At 50.7% G+C, this 17175-nt stretch overlaps 1 protein-coding gene across 1 annotated transcript in view; it reads left to right on the forward strand.

Annotated features, from left to right (window-relative positions):
- The first annotated feature begins 4151 nt into the window (after positions 1-4151).
- Positions 4152-17175, forward strand: part of LOC309960333 (complement C3-like) — a 28888-nt gene continuing 15864 nt past the window's right edge. The window contains exons 1-22 of the mRNA XM_082837026.1: positions 4152-4309; positions 4426-4633; positions 6128-6302; positions 6493-6563; positions 6662-6750; positions 6833-6915; positions 7142-7229; positions 8334-8436; positions 8576-8696; positions 8963-9078; positions 9790-9930; positions 10021-10230; positions 10396-10605; positions 10902-11063; positions 11462-11591; positions 13081-13158; positions 14532-14729; positions 14912-15023; positions 15342-15427; positions 15531-15670; positions 16072-16278; positions 16953-17004. Of these exons, the coding sequence (XP_082693152.1) occupies positions 4239-4309; positions 4426-4633; positions 6128-6302; positions 6493-6563; positions 6662-6750; positions 6833-6915; positions 7142-7229; positions 8334-8436; positions 8576-8696; positions 8963-9078; positions 9790-9930; positions 10021-10230; positions 10396-10605; positions 10902-11063; positions 11462-11591; positions 13081-13158; positions 14532-14729; positions 14912-15023; positions 15342-15427; positions 15531-15670; positions 16072-16278; positions 16953-17004 (2851 nt within the window). The 5' untranslated portion in view covers positions 4152-4238. The remainder of the gene's footprint in view (positions 4310-4425; positions 4634-6127; positions 6303-6492; positions 6564-6661; positions 6751-6832; positions 6916-7141; positions 7230-8333; positions 8437-8575; positions 8697-8962; positions 9079-9789; positions 9931-10020; positions 10231-10395; positions 10606-10901; positions 11064-11461; positions 11592-13080; positions 13159-14531; positions 14730-14911; positions 15024-15341; positions 15428-15530; positions 15671-16071; positions 16279-16952; positions 17005-17175) is intronic.

Below are 17175 nucleotides of genomic sequence, written 5' to 3' on the forward strand. Positions count from 1 at the left end.
TCTGGAAGCAAAGCCAGTTCTTGAAGCCCTGAGGAAACCAAGAAATGACCCAAGGAGCCGTGGCTGGGACTGGAAGTGACCAAACTGGGCACATCCCGGCATACCGTACATGCTAAGAAGCTCCTGACACCTCCTACCAGAGCGATCAACTGTACCTCTCTGAGCCTCAGTTTTCTCATCCGTAGAATGGAAGAGTTGATGGAGAGAAAGTCCCAGTAAGTGCAGGAACTTAGTAGGTGTACCATCAATGACAGACGTTCGCTGTTATGTGGCTATGGGTGTTATTCCTTGACACCTGGGTCCTGCCCAGCCTTTCCCGGGAAGCCTCGGGCTGGGAGCCCAGGAGGATGGGGTGAAAACAGAGGGCACACATCCCTGCAAGGCCGTCCCGCCCGCCCCGGGCTCGCTGCAAACCTGTTGTCCCAGGGAGGGGAAGGCGGACGGAATCTGAGCTGCAGCAGCAGCTGCTCTAAGCTAGAGGCCAAAGTCCCCTCCCTTCTCCACTGACATTCTTCCGGGAGGAGGCCGAGCGCTACTCTGCGTCTGGCCGGAGGTTCGCTGGCGCCCTCTCGTGGCCAAGTTCGAGAGGTTGGACTTGACCACTGACAGCGGCCAGCAGACCTTGGTGGAGCCCATAGCTACTCTCCCGACCTCCTACCCTCTTTGAGCTCCCTCTTTGTTTTGTTTTGTTTTATTGAAGTACAGTTGATTTACAATGTTGTGTTAGTTTCTGGTGTATAGCAAAGTGATTATATATATATACTTTTTCATATTTTTTTCATTACAGTTTATCAGAGGATACTGACTGTAGTTCCCTGTGCTATACAGCAGGACCTCGTTGTTTATCTATTTTATATATAATGGTTTGTATCTGCTAATTTGGGCTCCCTCTTAAACCTGGATTCAGAAGCTCAGTTCCATCTCTTTACCTGCTGTGTGACCCTGAGCAAGTCACTTAACCTCTCTGTGCCTCAGTTACCTAGCTGTACAGTATTGGGCAGGACACTTCATTCTGTGATTTTTTCATTTGCAAAATGGGTCAGTGGGTCATTATATTGCTGAGAGGATTCAAAGAGAGAGTCCAGGTGAACGTGGCTACAGTAAATATCCACTCCATGAGGGGGCGTTTCCATCCTGTTCACTGCTGTGTCCCCAGCAACAAAGCCAGCCATGCAGTAGGTGCTCAAATTTATTTTATTTATTTCATTATTAATTATTGAGCAAATGCTTATCATTCTTCTTTTGGGGGACCTGGACTGGGGTGGGGTGGAGGGATCAGGTGCATGAGATATGAATTCCTGCTATCACTCATTCACTCAGCATTCATTTTTTTTTTTTTTTTTTTTTTTTTTTTTTTTTGCGGTACGCGGGCCTCTCACTGTTGTGGCCTCTCCCGTCGCGGAGCACAGGCTCCGGACGCGCAGGCTCAGCGGCCATGGCTCACGGGCCCAGCCGCTCCGCGGCATGTGGGATCTTCCCGTACCGGGGCATGAACCCATGTCCCCTGCATCGGCAGGCGGACTCTCAACCGCTGCGCCACCAGGGAAGCCCTTTTTTTTCTTTTTCTTTCTTTTTTTTTTTTTTTTTAGCATCCATTTTTGACTCCATCCATTAGTTCACTGGGTGGCAAGGCTATATCCCAAAGGACCCCACACTAGTTGTTCTCCTGCCTCCTCTGCTGCTTATTGGTACCCAAGGGCAGTTTTCCCTTCCTGGACCGACCTCCAAGTCAAAATAGAAACTCAAGGGAATTCCCTGATGGTTCAGTTGTTAGGACGCTAACAACTTCCACTGCAGGGGGAACAGGTTCGATTCCTAGTCGGAAACTAAGATCCCACAAGCCTTGCAGTGTGGTCTAAATAAATAAATAAATAGGGGCTTCCCTGGTGGCGCAGTGGTTGAGAGTCCGCCTGCCGATGCAGGGGACGCGGGTTCGTGCCCCTCTCCGGGAGGATCCCACATGCCGCGGAGCAGCTGGGCCCGTGAGCCATGGCCGCTGAGCCTGCGCGTCCGGAGCCTGTGCTCCGCAACGGGAGAGGCCACAACAGTGAGAGGCCCGCGTACCACAAAATAAATAAATAAATAAATAAATAAATAAATAAATTCTGCTTATTGCTATAAAAAAAATTAAAAAGGAAAGAAAAGAAACTCAAGCCCCTCACCTTTGGATATCCCCCGTCCTGGACACCTGGGAGCCCCTGGGTTGGGGGCAGGGATGTGGACACCTGGTATAAGAATGAAGATGTGAAGGGCGGGAGCTCACCCCCAGCCAAGAGAGAGCTGAACAGAACCACTGGAGGTTCCCTGAGAGCTTGGGAGAACGGTGAAATATGCCACACCAAATGGACACCAGTGTTCTAGAACTTTCTAAATTAGGTCTCACCTGCATCCCTGATCCAGGCTTTAATTCAATTCTGTTGATTTTTTGCTTCGTAAGAGATTGTTTACCATAGACTTAAGAGCATTACCCATCCTCGTGGTTCACCTGCCTGACCCGGGGTAAGTTGCTCATCCTCTCGGGGCCTCGGTTTCCTCATTTGTACAATGGGTGGTAATCCTTACTTCAGCTGTGAGACTTCTGTGAGTGTACATAGAGCATGTAGAACAGTGTCTTGCCCACAGTAGGTGCACGATAAATGCCTGAGGAATAAATGACTACCCACTTTGTGTCTGACACACTCGGTTTCCCAAATCTCTACAAAGATAGAGTCTGGAAAGTGGGCACACAGTGAACCCAAGTCACGGGAGGCTATGAGGTTTAAGGAGAAAGTAAGTTCTCAAAAAATGTCCGCTCCAGGGACTTCCCTGGTGGCACAGTGGTTAAGAATCCACCTGCCAATGCAGGAGACATGGGTTGGAGCCCTGGTCCGGGAAGATCCCACATGCAGTGGAGCACCTAAGCCAGTGCGCCACAACTACTGAGCCCATGTGACATAACTACTGAAGCCCGCACCCCTAGAGCTCATGCTCTGCAACAGGACAAGCCACCACAATGAGAAGCCCGTGCACCGCAACGACGAATAACCCCCACTCACCACAACTAGAGAAAGCCCCCTCACGGCAACGAAGACCCAACACAGCCAAAAATAAAAATAAATAAAATAAATAAATTCATTAAAAAAAAAGTCTATTCCACACAATCAGCAACTTTGTCTATTGTGGTCACTGCTGTGCCCTCAGCATGCTAAGTAGGGCCAAGCTTGTAGTAAATATTTAATGAATTTTTGTGGGATAAATGTATATTGTCATTGTTTGGGGAGGTCTGGGTCCCTCCAATAGGCAAGACTCTCCAAGCTGGCAGTACTGACTTCACTGAAGAAGAAAGAACCAGACAAACTTGTCTGCAGCCCCACCTGCTTCGAAGGGGCAGACACCACAAATTGGGTTCAACGTCTTTAATAGGGCATATTAAACAGCCAGTGAGAATTATTTCAGGCCAGAGAAAGCCTTCTTCCAGGAATGCTTCAAGCAAGATGTGTTTTCCTCCCTGGTTTAATATGTATAATTTGCCTGTTGGAAAAGGAGCCCAGAGAGATTGGCATGATTTAGGAACAATAGACAGTGGACCATTTACCAAGGGTAATCGGTGCCTGCAAGGAAGGAGAAAAGCCATGCAATGCATGCTGGGCTCACAAAGATCTGAAACTCGGTAAGAGCTTTTGACCCATGCATTTCCCAGAAGCTTCCACTACACTAGGTCCCTGCGGTCAGATGGCTAAATGCCACATGGCTGATCATGCCTGTGATTGGGAAATGAAAACGTAATGCCTGCATTGCCCCAGTTGGAACAACTACCCCAGAAACTCTCGCCAGCTTCACAAGGGCAGAGGAGGGGACAGTCCTCTTTCCTTCTGCCCCTACCAGCCAATCCCAACCAAGCCTTGAGTGCATGCCCAGGGCCACATGGCCCAGGCTCCCTGCTGGGGGAGGAGAGGCCTTCAGGATGAGATCCCATGGCTGATGGGAAAGGCAGCCCTCCTAACACCCTGGCCCCCAAGGCGTGGGTGGGGCCTGGAAAACTTCTCAATGCAACTGTCCCCAGCCCCCCACCCTGCGGAGGATTGGCTGAGGAGGGCGGAGCAGCCCCCTCGTCACCCATTGGATTTATGGGAATTTCCTCCCCATGTTCATTTAGACATTAACTCGGCCAGGGTAAGCCAAGGCAAACAGACCAGACCTGGGGTGGACAAGAGGACAGGCATCTGTGGCCTGTGGCCCTACACTGTCCTCCCACCGCCATGGATGTGCCCTGGCTCCTAGGATTGATTCTACTCCTCCTGGGGAGCCCCGTTGCCCATGCTGAGCCGCTGTGAGTCTGGAGAACTGAGGGGACATCTGCCATCTCTATGATTCCCTGCATGTGACCCCCGTCCATCACTTCTACCTCTTGAGTCCCCCTGTGCCCCCATGTTTGTCTGCTGACAGGTACATCCTGGTGACCCCCCGGGTCCTGCGGGTCGGCAGCCCGGAGAACATCCACGTGCAGGCTCACTCGGACTCCAGAGAGCCCCTCACCAGGACCCTCAAGGTGAACCTCACCGTGTGGGATTTCCCCATGAAGAAGACGCCAGTGGCTAGGGTTCAGCTCGTTCTCTCACCAGAAAACCACTTTATGGACCAGGCACCAGTGACGGTGGGTGACAGGCCGGGTTGGGTGGCCATAAAGGGAATCTCCGGGTCAGCAGCAAGGATAGAGAGGGGCAGGCTCTAGAGGGACTTCCCAAGGGGCACACTGGAGAAGAGATGCAGGGCCTGTGGGACTTCCCTGGCAGTCCAGTGGTTGGGACTTCACCTTCCACTGGATGGGGTGCAGGTTTGATTCCTGGTCAGGGAACTAGGATCCCACATGTCTCACATCCCAAAAAACAAAACATAAAACAGAAGTAGTATTGTAGTAGGTTCAGTAAGGTCTTTGAAAATGATCCACATCAAAAAAAAATCTTTTTGAAAAAAAAGAGAGATGCAAGGCCTGGATATAGTTACTGCTTCTCTTATGTCCTATCCATTTTTTAAAATTGAAGTATAGTTGATTTACAGTGTTGTGTTAATTTCTGCTGTACAGCAAAGTGAGTCAGTTATACATACATATACATTCTTATTCTTTTTTTTTAACATCTTTATTGGAGTATAATTGCTTTACAATAGTGTGTTAGTTTCTGCTTTATAACAAAGTGAATCAGCTATACATATACATATGTCCCCATATCCCCTCTCTCTTGCATCTCCCTCCCACCCTCCCTATCCCACCCCTCTAGGTGGACACAAAGCACCGAGCTGATCTCCCTGTGCTATGCGGCTGCTTCCCACTAGCTATCTATTTCACGTTTGGTAGTGTATATATGTCCATGCCACTCTCTCACTTCGTCCCAGCTTACCCTTCACCCTCCCCGTGTCCTCAAGTCCATTCTCTACGTCTGTGTCTTTATTCCTATCCTGCCCCTAGGTTCTTCAGAACTTTTTTTTTTTTAGATTCCACATATATGTGGTTAGCATACAGTATTTATTTTTCTCTTTCTGACTTACTTCACTCTGTATGACAGACTCTAGGTGCGTCCACCTCACTACAAATAACTCAGCTTCGTTCCATTTTATGGCTGAGTAATATTCCATTGTATATATGTGCCACATTTTCTTTATCCATTCATCCGTTCTTTTTCTTATTCTTTACCCTTATGGTTTATCACAGGATACTGAATACAGTTCCCTGTGGTATACAGTAGGACCTTGTTGTTTATGCATTCTATATATACCAATTTGCATGTCCTATCCATTTAGAAACTCAAAGTTCCGTAGGTCTGGGCTCCGAGAAAGGCCTTGATTAGCCCGTATAACGTCTCTGTGCGAATTAATAAAAGGCGCCCTCTGCTGGTAGTCTGGGAAACTGAGCCTAAACGGGATCGCATCCCCCCCTCCACCCCCAACCCCACCACCCCCTCACCCCCCCACCCCGCGCTAGGCTGGATACCCTTGTTCAGCAGCAACCTGGGCGGCACACGTGGGGGCCTTACTTCCAAGGGCAGAACCAGAGAGCTCCCATTCAATTGCTTCTCCAAGATCTGGTCCAGGGCTTTGCCCCCAGGGATGGAGACCCCAGCAGGCCCTGAGGAGTGTGGGCATCTCTCCCCAGATTCCCGAGAGCCTGGTCTACCCGCCACAACCAGGAACGCAGTATGTCATCATCCAGGCAACCTGGGCACCCACCACGGCCTCCGCATTAATGGAGAAGCTGGTGCTGGTGGCTCCCCATGCTGGCTACATCTTCATCCAGACAGACAAGACCATCTACACTCCTGAGCAATTGGGTACAGCCCCCAGGCACTTGGCCTGGGGCAGGCGCTGACTCTCATCCCCAGTTTCCCCCATGCCCACATGTTCCACCTACCAGGGTGTCCTTCTGTCCAAGGTCCCCCACTGCCCAAGATCTTAATGACTACACCCACCCCCCCCCCTCCAAACTCTATCCCGTGCTCAGAGCCTTCCCTCCTCCTCCAGTTCAATACCGGGTGTACACTGTGAACCACAGGATGGATCCTGTGCCCAGGACATTCACTCTGGACATCAAGGTGATCTCTCCCGAGGGGAGGGTGGATCCCAGACACTGGGGTTATATCACATGCTGACGGCCTGGGGCATGAACCAACCACCCCCTGTATCCCCGCAGAACCCAGAGGGGATCACTGTGATCAGCCACGATTTCCTGGCCAGGGACAGTGTCTTCGCAAACTCCTTCCACCTCCCAGAGCTCATCAGGTGCCCTGTTGGGAACCCTAGGGGTGGAGGGAGGGAGGTTCTTCTTCTCAGGCTCCATCTCTCCTAACTCTCCGTGCCTCAGTCTTGGGACCTGGAGCATCGAAGCCAGATACCAAAGTGCACCCAAGCAGAAGTTCAAGGCAACCTTTGAAGTGAAGGAGTTTGGTGAGAAGGGTGTGCCAGGGTGGGCAAGGTGGATCTCGCCAGGACCGGGGCTGGAAATGCAAAGGAGGTCTCACGGTGCACCTGCTGTGTGCCGGGGCCTGACGACTATGTGTTCCAGCCCTTGGGGGCTGCCAGAATCACTGAGGAAGGAGCGAGTGGGGCAGGGAGGGGATGTGGGGGGGTGACAGTGAAACGCGGAGGGTGACTCTCTCTTTACTGCACCCAGTGCTCCCATCTTTTGAGGTCCAGCTGACACCAAACAAGACTTTCTTCTACCTCAACGATGAGGCTCTGGGTGTGAATATCCAGGCCCGGTGAGTTCCTTTACCCCCAGCCTGGCCAGAGGACCAGAAATGCCAAGAAACTGAATGGGTAGAGAGAAATTAACCACTTCTGTAGCTCTTAGGGTATAGGAGAGGCACTCTCTGCCGCCCATGACACAATCTTGTCCCGTGAGGTTATGCAGACCATCCCTTCAGGTCTCTGGGGTTGTACAGGCCACCTTATCTACCTAATGGACTTATACGACCTCTCATGGTTTGGACCATCTCTGAAGGTCCACGAGGTTGCACAGGCACCTTTGCCATCTTGTGAGGTTGTCCAGACCATCTCTGAAGTTCTATGAAATTGCAAATGTCACATATGTTGCCTTATGGAATTTACAGACCATCCCCACAACTTTACAAGGCTGTACGGGCCATATTGTCCACCTAGGGTTGTAAGGGCCATATCTGCCACTTCTTGCCATTATACAGACCATTTCTGCAGCTCTATCATGCTATACAGGTCACCTAGACTGCCTGACGAGGCTTCATAGGTCACCCTTGCCATCCCAGGGGCTGTTCAGATTTCTTTCTTTCTTTTCTTTTTTTTTTTTTTTTGTCTGCGTTGGGTCTTCATTGCTGCGTGCGGGCTTTCTCTAGTTGCATCAAGCAAGGGTTACTCTTCGTTGTGGTGCGTGGGCTTCTCATCGCGGTGGCTTCTCTTGTTGCAGAGCACAGGCTCTAGGCATGCAGACTTCAGTAGTTGTGGCGCACGGGCTTAGTTGCTCCACGGCATGTGGAATCAAACCTGTGTCCCCTGCGTTGGCTGGGGGATTCTTAACCACTGCGCCACCAGTGAAGTCCTTGTTCAGATTTCTCTGTGGCTCCATATGGCTGTACAGCCTACCTCTACTGTCTTGTGAGGTTGCACAGGCTTCATCTGCAACCCAACAAGGCCTTAAGGGACATATTTGTCACCTCCCAGGCTTGTGTTGGTCAGTAATGGAAACATCTAAGTTACCAAGGGCCACTTCCGCCCCTCCCAAAGTGTTACAGCCATTTCTGCAGCCCCATGAGATTACACAGGCTGTCTCTGCAGATACATGAGGTTGTGTGGGTGCTTCAGAGCCAGTGAGATGGCTGTCCATCCCCCAGATATATATTCAACAAGCCAGTGGATGGACACGCTCTGGCCATCTTTGGGGTGAAGCAGGATTCCCATCGGATCCCCATCCAAAGCTCCCTGCAGAAGGTGGAGGTGACTGAGACCCACCCCTCCCCTGTCTCTCCTTCCCCACCTCCTCCCCCTTCTTTCCCCCTTCCCCACTTCCCCTCCCTCTGCTATTGCCCACTTCCCAAGAAACCATCTCCCCTCCTCTCTCTTGCACTGAGAGCAGATCTTTGAAGGCCTCGGCCACGTCTCCCTCCAGAAGAGCACACTGATGGCCACATTCCAAGGCCCGGAAGAGGACTTCATTGGGGCCTCAATCTTTGTCAACGTCACTGTCTTCTCCACAGGTGCCACCCTCACCCAGGGCCCTGGCTGAGGTCAGGACACTGTGTCCTTTCCCAACCCAGACACTCCACCCATGTGACCTTGGGCCACCTCCTGCCTCAGTTTCCTCATCAGAGAAATGGGGAAATGCTGGAAGGGCTGGGAGGAACTGAAATCGTGTTACTGTCTTTTCCTACCTTCACCAAGATGGGCCTCCCATACCAGCCTGCTCTTTCCCCAGGAAACTGAACCCCTGCCGCAGAACTTAACGATCCTCCTGTCTCTCCAGGGGGTGAGATGGTCCAGGCCGAGACCTCCGGGGTGAAGATTGTCCAGAGCCCATACAACATCAAGTTCACCAGGACACCCCAGTATTTCAAGCCAGGGATGCCATTCCACTTTAGGGTCAGAGTCTGGGTTCACTCCACGCAGGGACTCTGGACCCCTCCCTGAAACAGACCTTCCCAGGAGACAAAAACCCACACAGGTTTCACCTGCCTCCCAGAGCTCATTTGTCTGAGAGCTGAGTCCATCATGCCTCCAGACCAATCCCAAGGTTCCCTCAAGTCTTAACCAGGTCCCCCCAAAGCACAGTGATGGCTCCAGAATTTCTCTTTGGGGGTGTCAGGGATCACAGTCAGGCTGGAAAGTGATGCTTAGAAGTTTATCTTAAGGCTACATTTGCCCAGAAAGCATGCTCTTTTTACATACATTCATTTGGGGTGACTTTGAAAAGTCTGATAAGCGTTAGAAAAGCTGGAGACACTTTGAAATGTCTGATAAGCATTAGAAAAGCTGGAGACATCCTTTGGTGCCAATCCTACTCCAAGTTTTCCTCAAGCCCTCCACATCTTCTCCTACCCTTTTCACCCTCAGTTCCCCCCACCCTTACCCCCCAGTACACCAACACCCAGGGCTGCCACATACGGTTGTACTCTGCAAAACTCTAGGGGCTCCACGCATAGGCTCTAAATGAGAGGTGCCCCTGGTGTTGCTCAGTGCACAACCTGTACAGCTGTACAAGGCAGTCCTATCCAGATTGCATTCCCAGTTCCCACCTCTTACACCAGGCCACCCCCAGGCCTGTCCATGATCTCATGCCAGATTCCACCGCAGGTCTTCGTCTCAAATCCTGATGGGTCCCCAGCCTCCAAAGTCCTCGTCCGCTGCCAAAACCACAAAGTACATACCTCGTCCAGTGGGGTGGCCACTCTGACCATCAACACCAACGGAGATCTGAAGGAGCTCCCTATCCTGGTACCAACCTTATGGGGCAGGGATAGTGGGGCTGGGACTGTGTGAGCTGGAAGGGTTATTAGGGATTTACTTGCCCATCATGCTCCCCAGGTGGAAACTGATGCACCTCTCCAGCCAGAGGAGCAGGCTTCAGCCAGGATGACGGCTTGGCCTTACGCAACCCAGGATGGGTCAGGGAACTTCCTGCACATTGAGGTGAAGACGTTGAGCACAGAGGTTGGCAGCAACATCCAGCTGAGTCTCAACACGAAGCATCAAAATCCTGCAGCCAAGGACTGGATCACTCACTTCACCATCCTGGTGAGGGGTCAGGCCAGGACTTGAGCCGGTGGGAGCCATCTGGGATGGACTCAGACCTATAGGGGCTGAAGCAAAGGGACTAGGGGGCTCCCTTGTGGGCTGGGATAGCCTAGGGGAAGGGCTGGTTCTCATCCCTTGTCATCCATAGTCTCTCTTGTCTCCAAGGTCCTGAGTAAGGGCCAGATCGTGTATGCCAAACATCAGTTAAAAAGTCATGGGAGTGTCTACACGTCAGCCATTATTGACGTGACTTCAGAGATGCTTCCCTCCTTCCGCATCCTGGCCTTTTATTTACTGCCAAGGGGAACAGGGCAGGACCCTGAACTGGTGGCTGATTCCATTTGGATTGCTGTGAATGACAAATGCAAAGAGAAGGTGAGTCAAACTCCTTGAAGTTGTACACCACCATCATAATGCTTGGGAGATGGTCTGTACAAATTCAAGGGCTCTCAGTCTAGAGGCAGAGGAGAGGAAGGAGAAACGATGTGGCCTTAAAACCTCAACTTAAGAGGTGGAGAAGATGCAAGTAAATGTGTAGAGTTGAGATTGGCCCGGTGGAGTTCCCAGATGCTCCATCAGAGCCGAGGGAGCATGAACTTGAAAATGGACTTGGGGAAGCCCCTTGGTGACCTATGAGCCTCTTATACTGACATCTCTTTTTCCTTGCTTAGCTGAAGGTTGGCATGAAGAATGAAGGATACCTCCAGCCTGTACAGCCCAGCAGCCAGGTGGAATTGAAGGTGACAGGTGATGCAGAGGCCACAGTGGGGCTGGTGGCCGTGGACAAGGCTGTCTATATCTTGAACAGCAAACACAAGCTCACACAGAAGAAGGTAAGAACATGTGGGCTTTGGACCCAAAGATTGCCTGGAGATTCTAGCTGGAGCCTCAGTTTCTTCACCTATTAAATGAACAACATCAGTGGTTGCAAGGATTCAAGGAGCCTGTGCACAGCATAGAGATTGGCAGGTAGTAAGGGCTCAGTAAATGGGTGATTATGTGAATTTTTTTTTTTTGCGGTACGCGGGCCTCTCACTGCTGTGGCCTCTCCCGTCGCGGAGCACAGGCTCCGGCCGCGCAGGCTCAGCGGCCATGGCTCACGGGCCCAGCCGCTCCACAGCATGTGGGATCTTCCCGGACCGGGGCACGAACCCGTGTCCCCTGCATCGGCAGGCGGACTCTCAACCACTGCGCCACCAGGGAAGCCCCAGGTTCCTCTCTTGACCCTCAGGTCTGGGATACGGTGGAGGAACATGACATTGGCTGCACAGCAGGCGGTGGGAAAGACAGACTTGCTGTGTTCAAGGATGCTGGATTGGACATGAAGATGAGCACAGGCATGGACACTTTGGCAAGCTCAGGTACATGAGGGGGGCAGGAAGACGGCAGGGGTGGGGGAAGTGCTATCTAGTGGTTAGGAACATGGACTTTGGTGTGAAACAGATGAGCTACAATCTAGGACGCTGCCACTTACCATAGGCCGGTCATATTTCCTCTCTGATTCTCAGTTTATCTCTCCATAAAATGTACGTAATAATAGAAGTAACTTACTGTGTGCTAATTAAGATGTAGTTTTGGCCATGTGTATCAGGGATACAAATTAACAGTAGCTCACACAGGTAGAAGTTTATTTCTTGCTCAGTAACAGTCCAGAGGTCATTCTGGGACTCACGCTCCTTCAAGCTTGTTGCTCTGCCATATTCCAAGATGAAGTCTCACCAGGACCTCCTGCCAGGCACCAGGATGAAGGGAAGTGGAAAGACTAGTACACTTCCCTCTCATCTATTGGCCAGAACTCAGTCACATGGCCCTATCTAGGCACAAAGGAGACTGGGAAATGTAGTCTTCATTCTGAGTGATACATAAAAGATGGAAGTTTAGTTGCCCCAAACGATAGGGGAGAATGGATATTTTGGGGATAACTAGGAGGGTCTTCTTTCAGCTATAAATAGTGTTATTAATAACAATTTCTGGGACTTCCCTGCTGGTCCAGTGGCTAAGACTCCACACTCCCAATGCAGGGGGCCTGGGCTCAATCCCTGGAAAGGGAACTAGATCCTACATGCCGCAACTAAAAGTTCGCATGCTGCAACTAAAGATCCCTCATGCCACAAATAAAAGATCCCACATGCCACAACTAAAAGACCCCACATGCTGCAATGAAGATCCTGAGTGCTGCAACTAAGACCTGGCGCAGCCAAATAAATAAATATTTTTTAAAAAAATAACAATTTCTATTTACTACAAGCTGGACCCTGTGCTAAGTACTTTTATATGCATGATCTCATAGATAGAACTATGATTATTCCATTTTACATAGCTGGAGAAATTAAAACCCAGAGAGGTTAAGTGACTTGCTGAAGATTGCACAACTTTTTTTTTTAAATAAATTTATTCATTTGTTTATTTTTGGCTGCATTGGGTCTTCGTTGCTGCGTGCGGGCTTTCTCTAGTTGTGGCGAGCGGGGGCTACTCTTTGTTGCGGTGCGCGGGCTTCTCATTGCGGCGGCTTGTTGCAGAGCATGGGCTCTAGGTGCACGGGCTTCAGTAGTTGTGGCACGTGGGCTCAGTAGTTGTGGCTCGCGGGCTCTAGAGCACAGGCTCAGTAGTTGTGGCGCACGGGCTTAGTTGCTCTGCGGCATGTGGGATCTTCCCGGACCAGAGCTTGAACCCGTGTCCCCTGCAATGGCAGGCGGGTTCTTGAACATTGCACCACCAGGGAAGCCCTTCACAATTTTTAAGTGGCAAATCTTGACTACGAAGAGGCTGTGGGATAAAGTGAGGTGATGCATAAAGGATGTTGATAATGATCTTGACACTTGTTCTCTCATTCTTCCCTCTGATCCCCAGACTGGCACTGCCCCCAGAGCCCATCTCCCAGCCGTCAGCGCCGCTCCCTGAAGAGCCTGGAGACCAAGAGGAATGCAGGTCAGAGCTAAAGCTGGATGTGCCCTCCTGGCTCCCTAACCTGTATTCATCAGGGCTTAGAACAGAAAACTGAAACCACTCTAGGTACTCCAGTCGGGGGACGGGGAGGGGAAGTGATTTCATGATGTGAGTTTGGTGCTTTCAAAATCATTAGCTGAACTTTAGGAATGGAAGTTGGAAGGCTGCTTGCTGAGACACAAGATCACTCCATTGTAGTTCTTACAATGCATGAAATCTAGGTTTCAATGCATGAAATCTCAGGAAACTCTGCCAATATCTCTCATGAAGCTGGCAGGTAGATAGTGAAACACAGAATTTTGCCTGTTACAAAAACACATAGACTGGAGCCCACCCATCAGCTACCACCGTTGCAGGGAAAATGGTCTCCACCTCTCTTCCACTTTCCAAATTCTATACAAGAGCGTCTGGGTGGCAGACTCTCATCCCATCCGGGACCCTAGCAGCAAGGGAGTCTGGGAAATGTAGTTTTTAGATGTCTAGCTTCCGTGATACCAGAAGGAAGGTAGATGAAAGGGGAGATGGATAATATGTAGACCAAGACCAGGGTGTGGACGGGACCAAGAAGCCTAGAGTTCAAGGAAGATGAGAGGCAGTACTGGGTATTGTTAGAAGCATGGATTCTATGAATATTAGATTTGTCAGTCTTTTTAAGCAGCACTAATGACTTTGTGGATCTAAATAAAGGGAAAATAAGTGAAATCTAATAAAAATTGAGATAAAACCCTAACTCTAATTTCAATATCGAAAATCATGCTAACCTTCTGAGAACAGTACATAATATAAACTGTTATTTTATTTATGGTAACAATCACTTAACTATAGACGTTCTAATCATGTTATATGGTAGACAATAAGATTATTAAATTGCTATAATATTTTTTATATTTAAGTGCATTCCTTCGGTTCGCTAATTTAGAAGCATTCAACTTGACATCATGCTCTACAGCAAGTTTTGTGTTTTCATTTTTTTAAAACACACAACGAAAACCAGGAGTCAAAATCCCAGCTTCAATAAATAAACATGGCATTGCCAATCCCTGTCCCAAACGAAGGAGAAGGAGAAGAAGTAGCAGAAGCAGCAGCATCAATTCCAGTCCCAGCTCTGCCACTTGTGAGCTGTGTGACCCTGGGCCAGTGAATTGACCTCTCTGTACCTCAGCTTCCTCATCAGAACTCATCATATGAGTTCAATGTGAAGCTTCAGGGGAAAGATACAGGCAAAGTTCTAGGGACAGCATTGCCAGAGATATGGCTAAACAGAGGTCAGGTGTACATGGCATTGAGGTGGATGGGTCCCTGCTTCCTCAGGTCCTACCCAGCCCCTCCTCTGTCCCACTAACTCTGGCCTGCAGTGAACAAGTTCAAGACAGAGCTGGAGCGAAAGTGCTGTGAGGCTGGGCTCCGGGAGAGCCCAGTGGGGCTATCGTGTGTGGAGAGGACCCATCATGTCCGCTATGGACCAGTCTGCATCGCCGCTTTCCTGAGCTGCTGCCATGTGTCTGAGGCCCTGAGTCGGGAGGCCCGAGAGGAGCAGCTGCTTCTGGGGACAAGTGAGGGGGCCATGGCAGGAGGCACAGGGTCGGGGGGCTCCACTGAGGGACATGGAGTATCATGGACAGGTCAAGGGGTGACATGTGCCATGGAGAGATGAGGTGGGAGGACCCCACTGAAGAGTCTGGTGGGTCATGGGAGACATGCAAAAGAAACCCTGCCCCACATCTCCTCCCTACAGTGGATGAAGATGAGGACTTTGATGACATCTTCCAGGAGGACCAGCATGTCCGGAGCTTGTTCCCTGAAAGTTGGTTCTGGAAGAAGATTACTCTGCCCAAAAGTGAATCGGGGTAGGACTATGGCCCCCATGCCAGCCTCTGGTCCCCGGCCCGTCCATGCATCAGGGGCCATCCATCATGGCCAATGCCCCCAGGAGTGACATTGAGCTCTCAGCATTGTCCCATGACAGGAAACTTCCTGGATGGGGATAAAGATCCCAGTGGGTCCCCCCAAATGATGTCCCTCTCGTGATAATTTCTCTAATTGGGTGACCCACTGACCCTTTCATAGTGATGGTAAGCCCAAGACAGTAACCCTCGATCAGAGGCTCTGTCCAGGCAGCACAGACTCACTTATGTTCCCTTCCCCCTACCCTGCACTTTCTGCAGCATCTCGCACTACAGCACCCGTGTGACCGTGCCAGATTCCATCACCACATGGAAGTTTGTGGCCGTCAGTGTCAAGGCTGGACAAGGTGACCCCACAAGCCCAGCGCTGAAGGAATAGGAGCACAGTGGCCCTGGCCAGCCCCAGGGCAGTTGGCCTCTGCTTAACGTCAAGCGCCCTCCTGGTTCTAGGTCTTTGCGTCTCTGACCCCTTTGAGCTGACAGTTATGAAATCATTCTTTGTGGACCTTAAGTTGCCCTTCTCCGTGATCAGGAACGAGCAGGTCCAGATCCAAGCTGTGCTGTACAATTTCATGGTCCACCCGGTCAAGGTGAAGCCCCCAGCCTTCCCCTCTCCCCCCAAAAATGTCTGTCAGTGTGTTTTATAAGGGGGATGGAGTGTGTCCATTATTCGAAGGAGCCAGGGAAGTGGCAGCCTTTTTGAAAAAGTTTCTAAGACATTTTCCCAGTTAAGCCTCACAAGAACCCCAGGAGATGGTTGCTATGACTGTTCTTGGTTTGGAGATAAGGAAACTTGCATGGTTTTCCTGAGATCACATAGCACCTAAGTGACAGAAGGGGTTTGAACCCGGGCAGGGTCTTTACTCTCAATCATTATGCTACACTGTCACCTACTCAGGATTCTCAGGGTGGGGGCAGGGAGGAGGCTGTGACTCTTGGGTCCTGGGCCTCCTCATGCATCAGGACCCTCTCACTGCCCACCCTGCCCCAGGTCCGAGTGGAGTTCCCCCACAAGGAACCACTGTGCAGTGCGGCAAAGCCAGGAGCCCCTTCCCGCCAGGTGGTTGTCGTGCCCCCCACCTCCTCCAAGACGGTGCCCTTCGTGCTTCTCCCACTTGAAACAGGCAAAGTGGATGTGGAGGTCAAGGTCATGGGCTTTGGGGTCCAGGACCACGTGAGGAAGACACTCCTGGTCCAGGTAATAGGCACCCCCAGCCCTCGCTGCCAGTGCAGCGAGTGGGGCTTCTCCTGAGCTCCAGGCTGTGTGATCACGGGAGGGGCAGGTGGGCCCGAGATCAATGAACAGGCCTCCAGGACAGGAGTGAGGTGCGAGACAATGATCTGAAAACTCAATCACAGAGTCCCCGCTTCGGGCCTTTGGAGTCAGGCTCGGGTTCAAACCTTGTCTCTTCTGTGTGACCTTGGGCAAGTTACTTAACTTCTCTGAGCCTCTGTTTCCTCATTTGCAGGATGGGAATAATCCTCATACCCACGAATAATCAGAGAGCTGTGAAAATTACACAAGACCAGTGCATGACCCATCAGTAATACTTTATTTACTTAACAAACACATTTTTTAGCACTTAGGATATAGCACTTTAAGAATATTAACTCACTGCACCCTCAGAACAACTCTATGAGGTCGGAACTACTGTACTCTCCCTTTTATGGATGAGAAAACTGAGACACAGAGGGGGTGAAGTAATTTGCCCAAGGTCATGCAGCTAGGAAGCAAAAGAGCTGGGATTTGAACCCAGATATCTGGGTCCCAGCGTCTGTGCTCTTTATAGCTAAGCAATACTTCCTCTTACTGTCATTATGACTGTCATTATGACTATTGTTTTTAACTTTCTTCTTCATTGCATCCTACAGGCAGGGGGTCAGATACAGCAAATATCCCATAGCATCCTCCTGAACCCCCAAGGTTTGTGGGGTCTTCAGGGAGCACGTGGGATCCTGGAACCATGCGCCTGTGGAGGGAGGGGCTGAAATGAGGGGATCTGGTCAGGGGGGCAGTCTGAGATTCTCCCGGAGTCTGCAGTCGAACCCTGACCTCCCCAGTCCCAGAACCCGCTTGTCACACAAGGTTGTGCCT

The sequence above is a fragment of the Leucopleurus acutus genome (assembly GCF_964270905.1).
Source record: "Leucopleurus acutus genome assembly, chromosome: 3".
Lineage (NCBI taxonomy): Eukaryota > Metazoa > Chordata > Mammalia > Artiodactyla > Delphinidae > Leucopleurus > Leucopleurus acutus.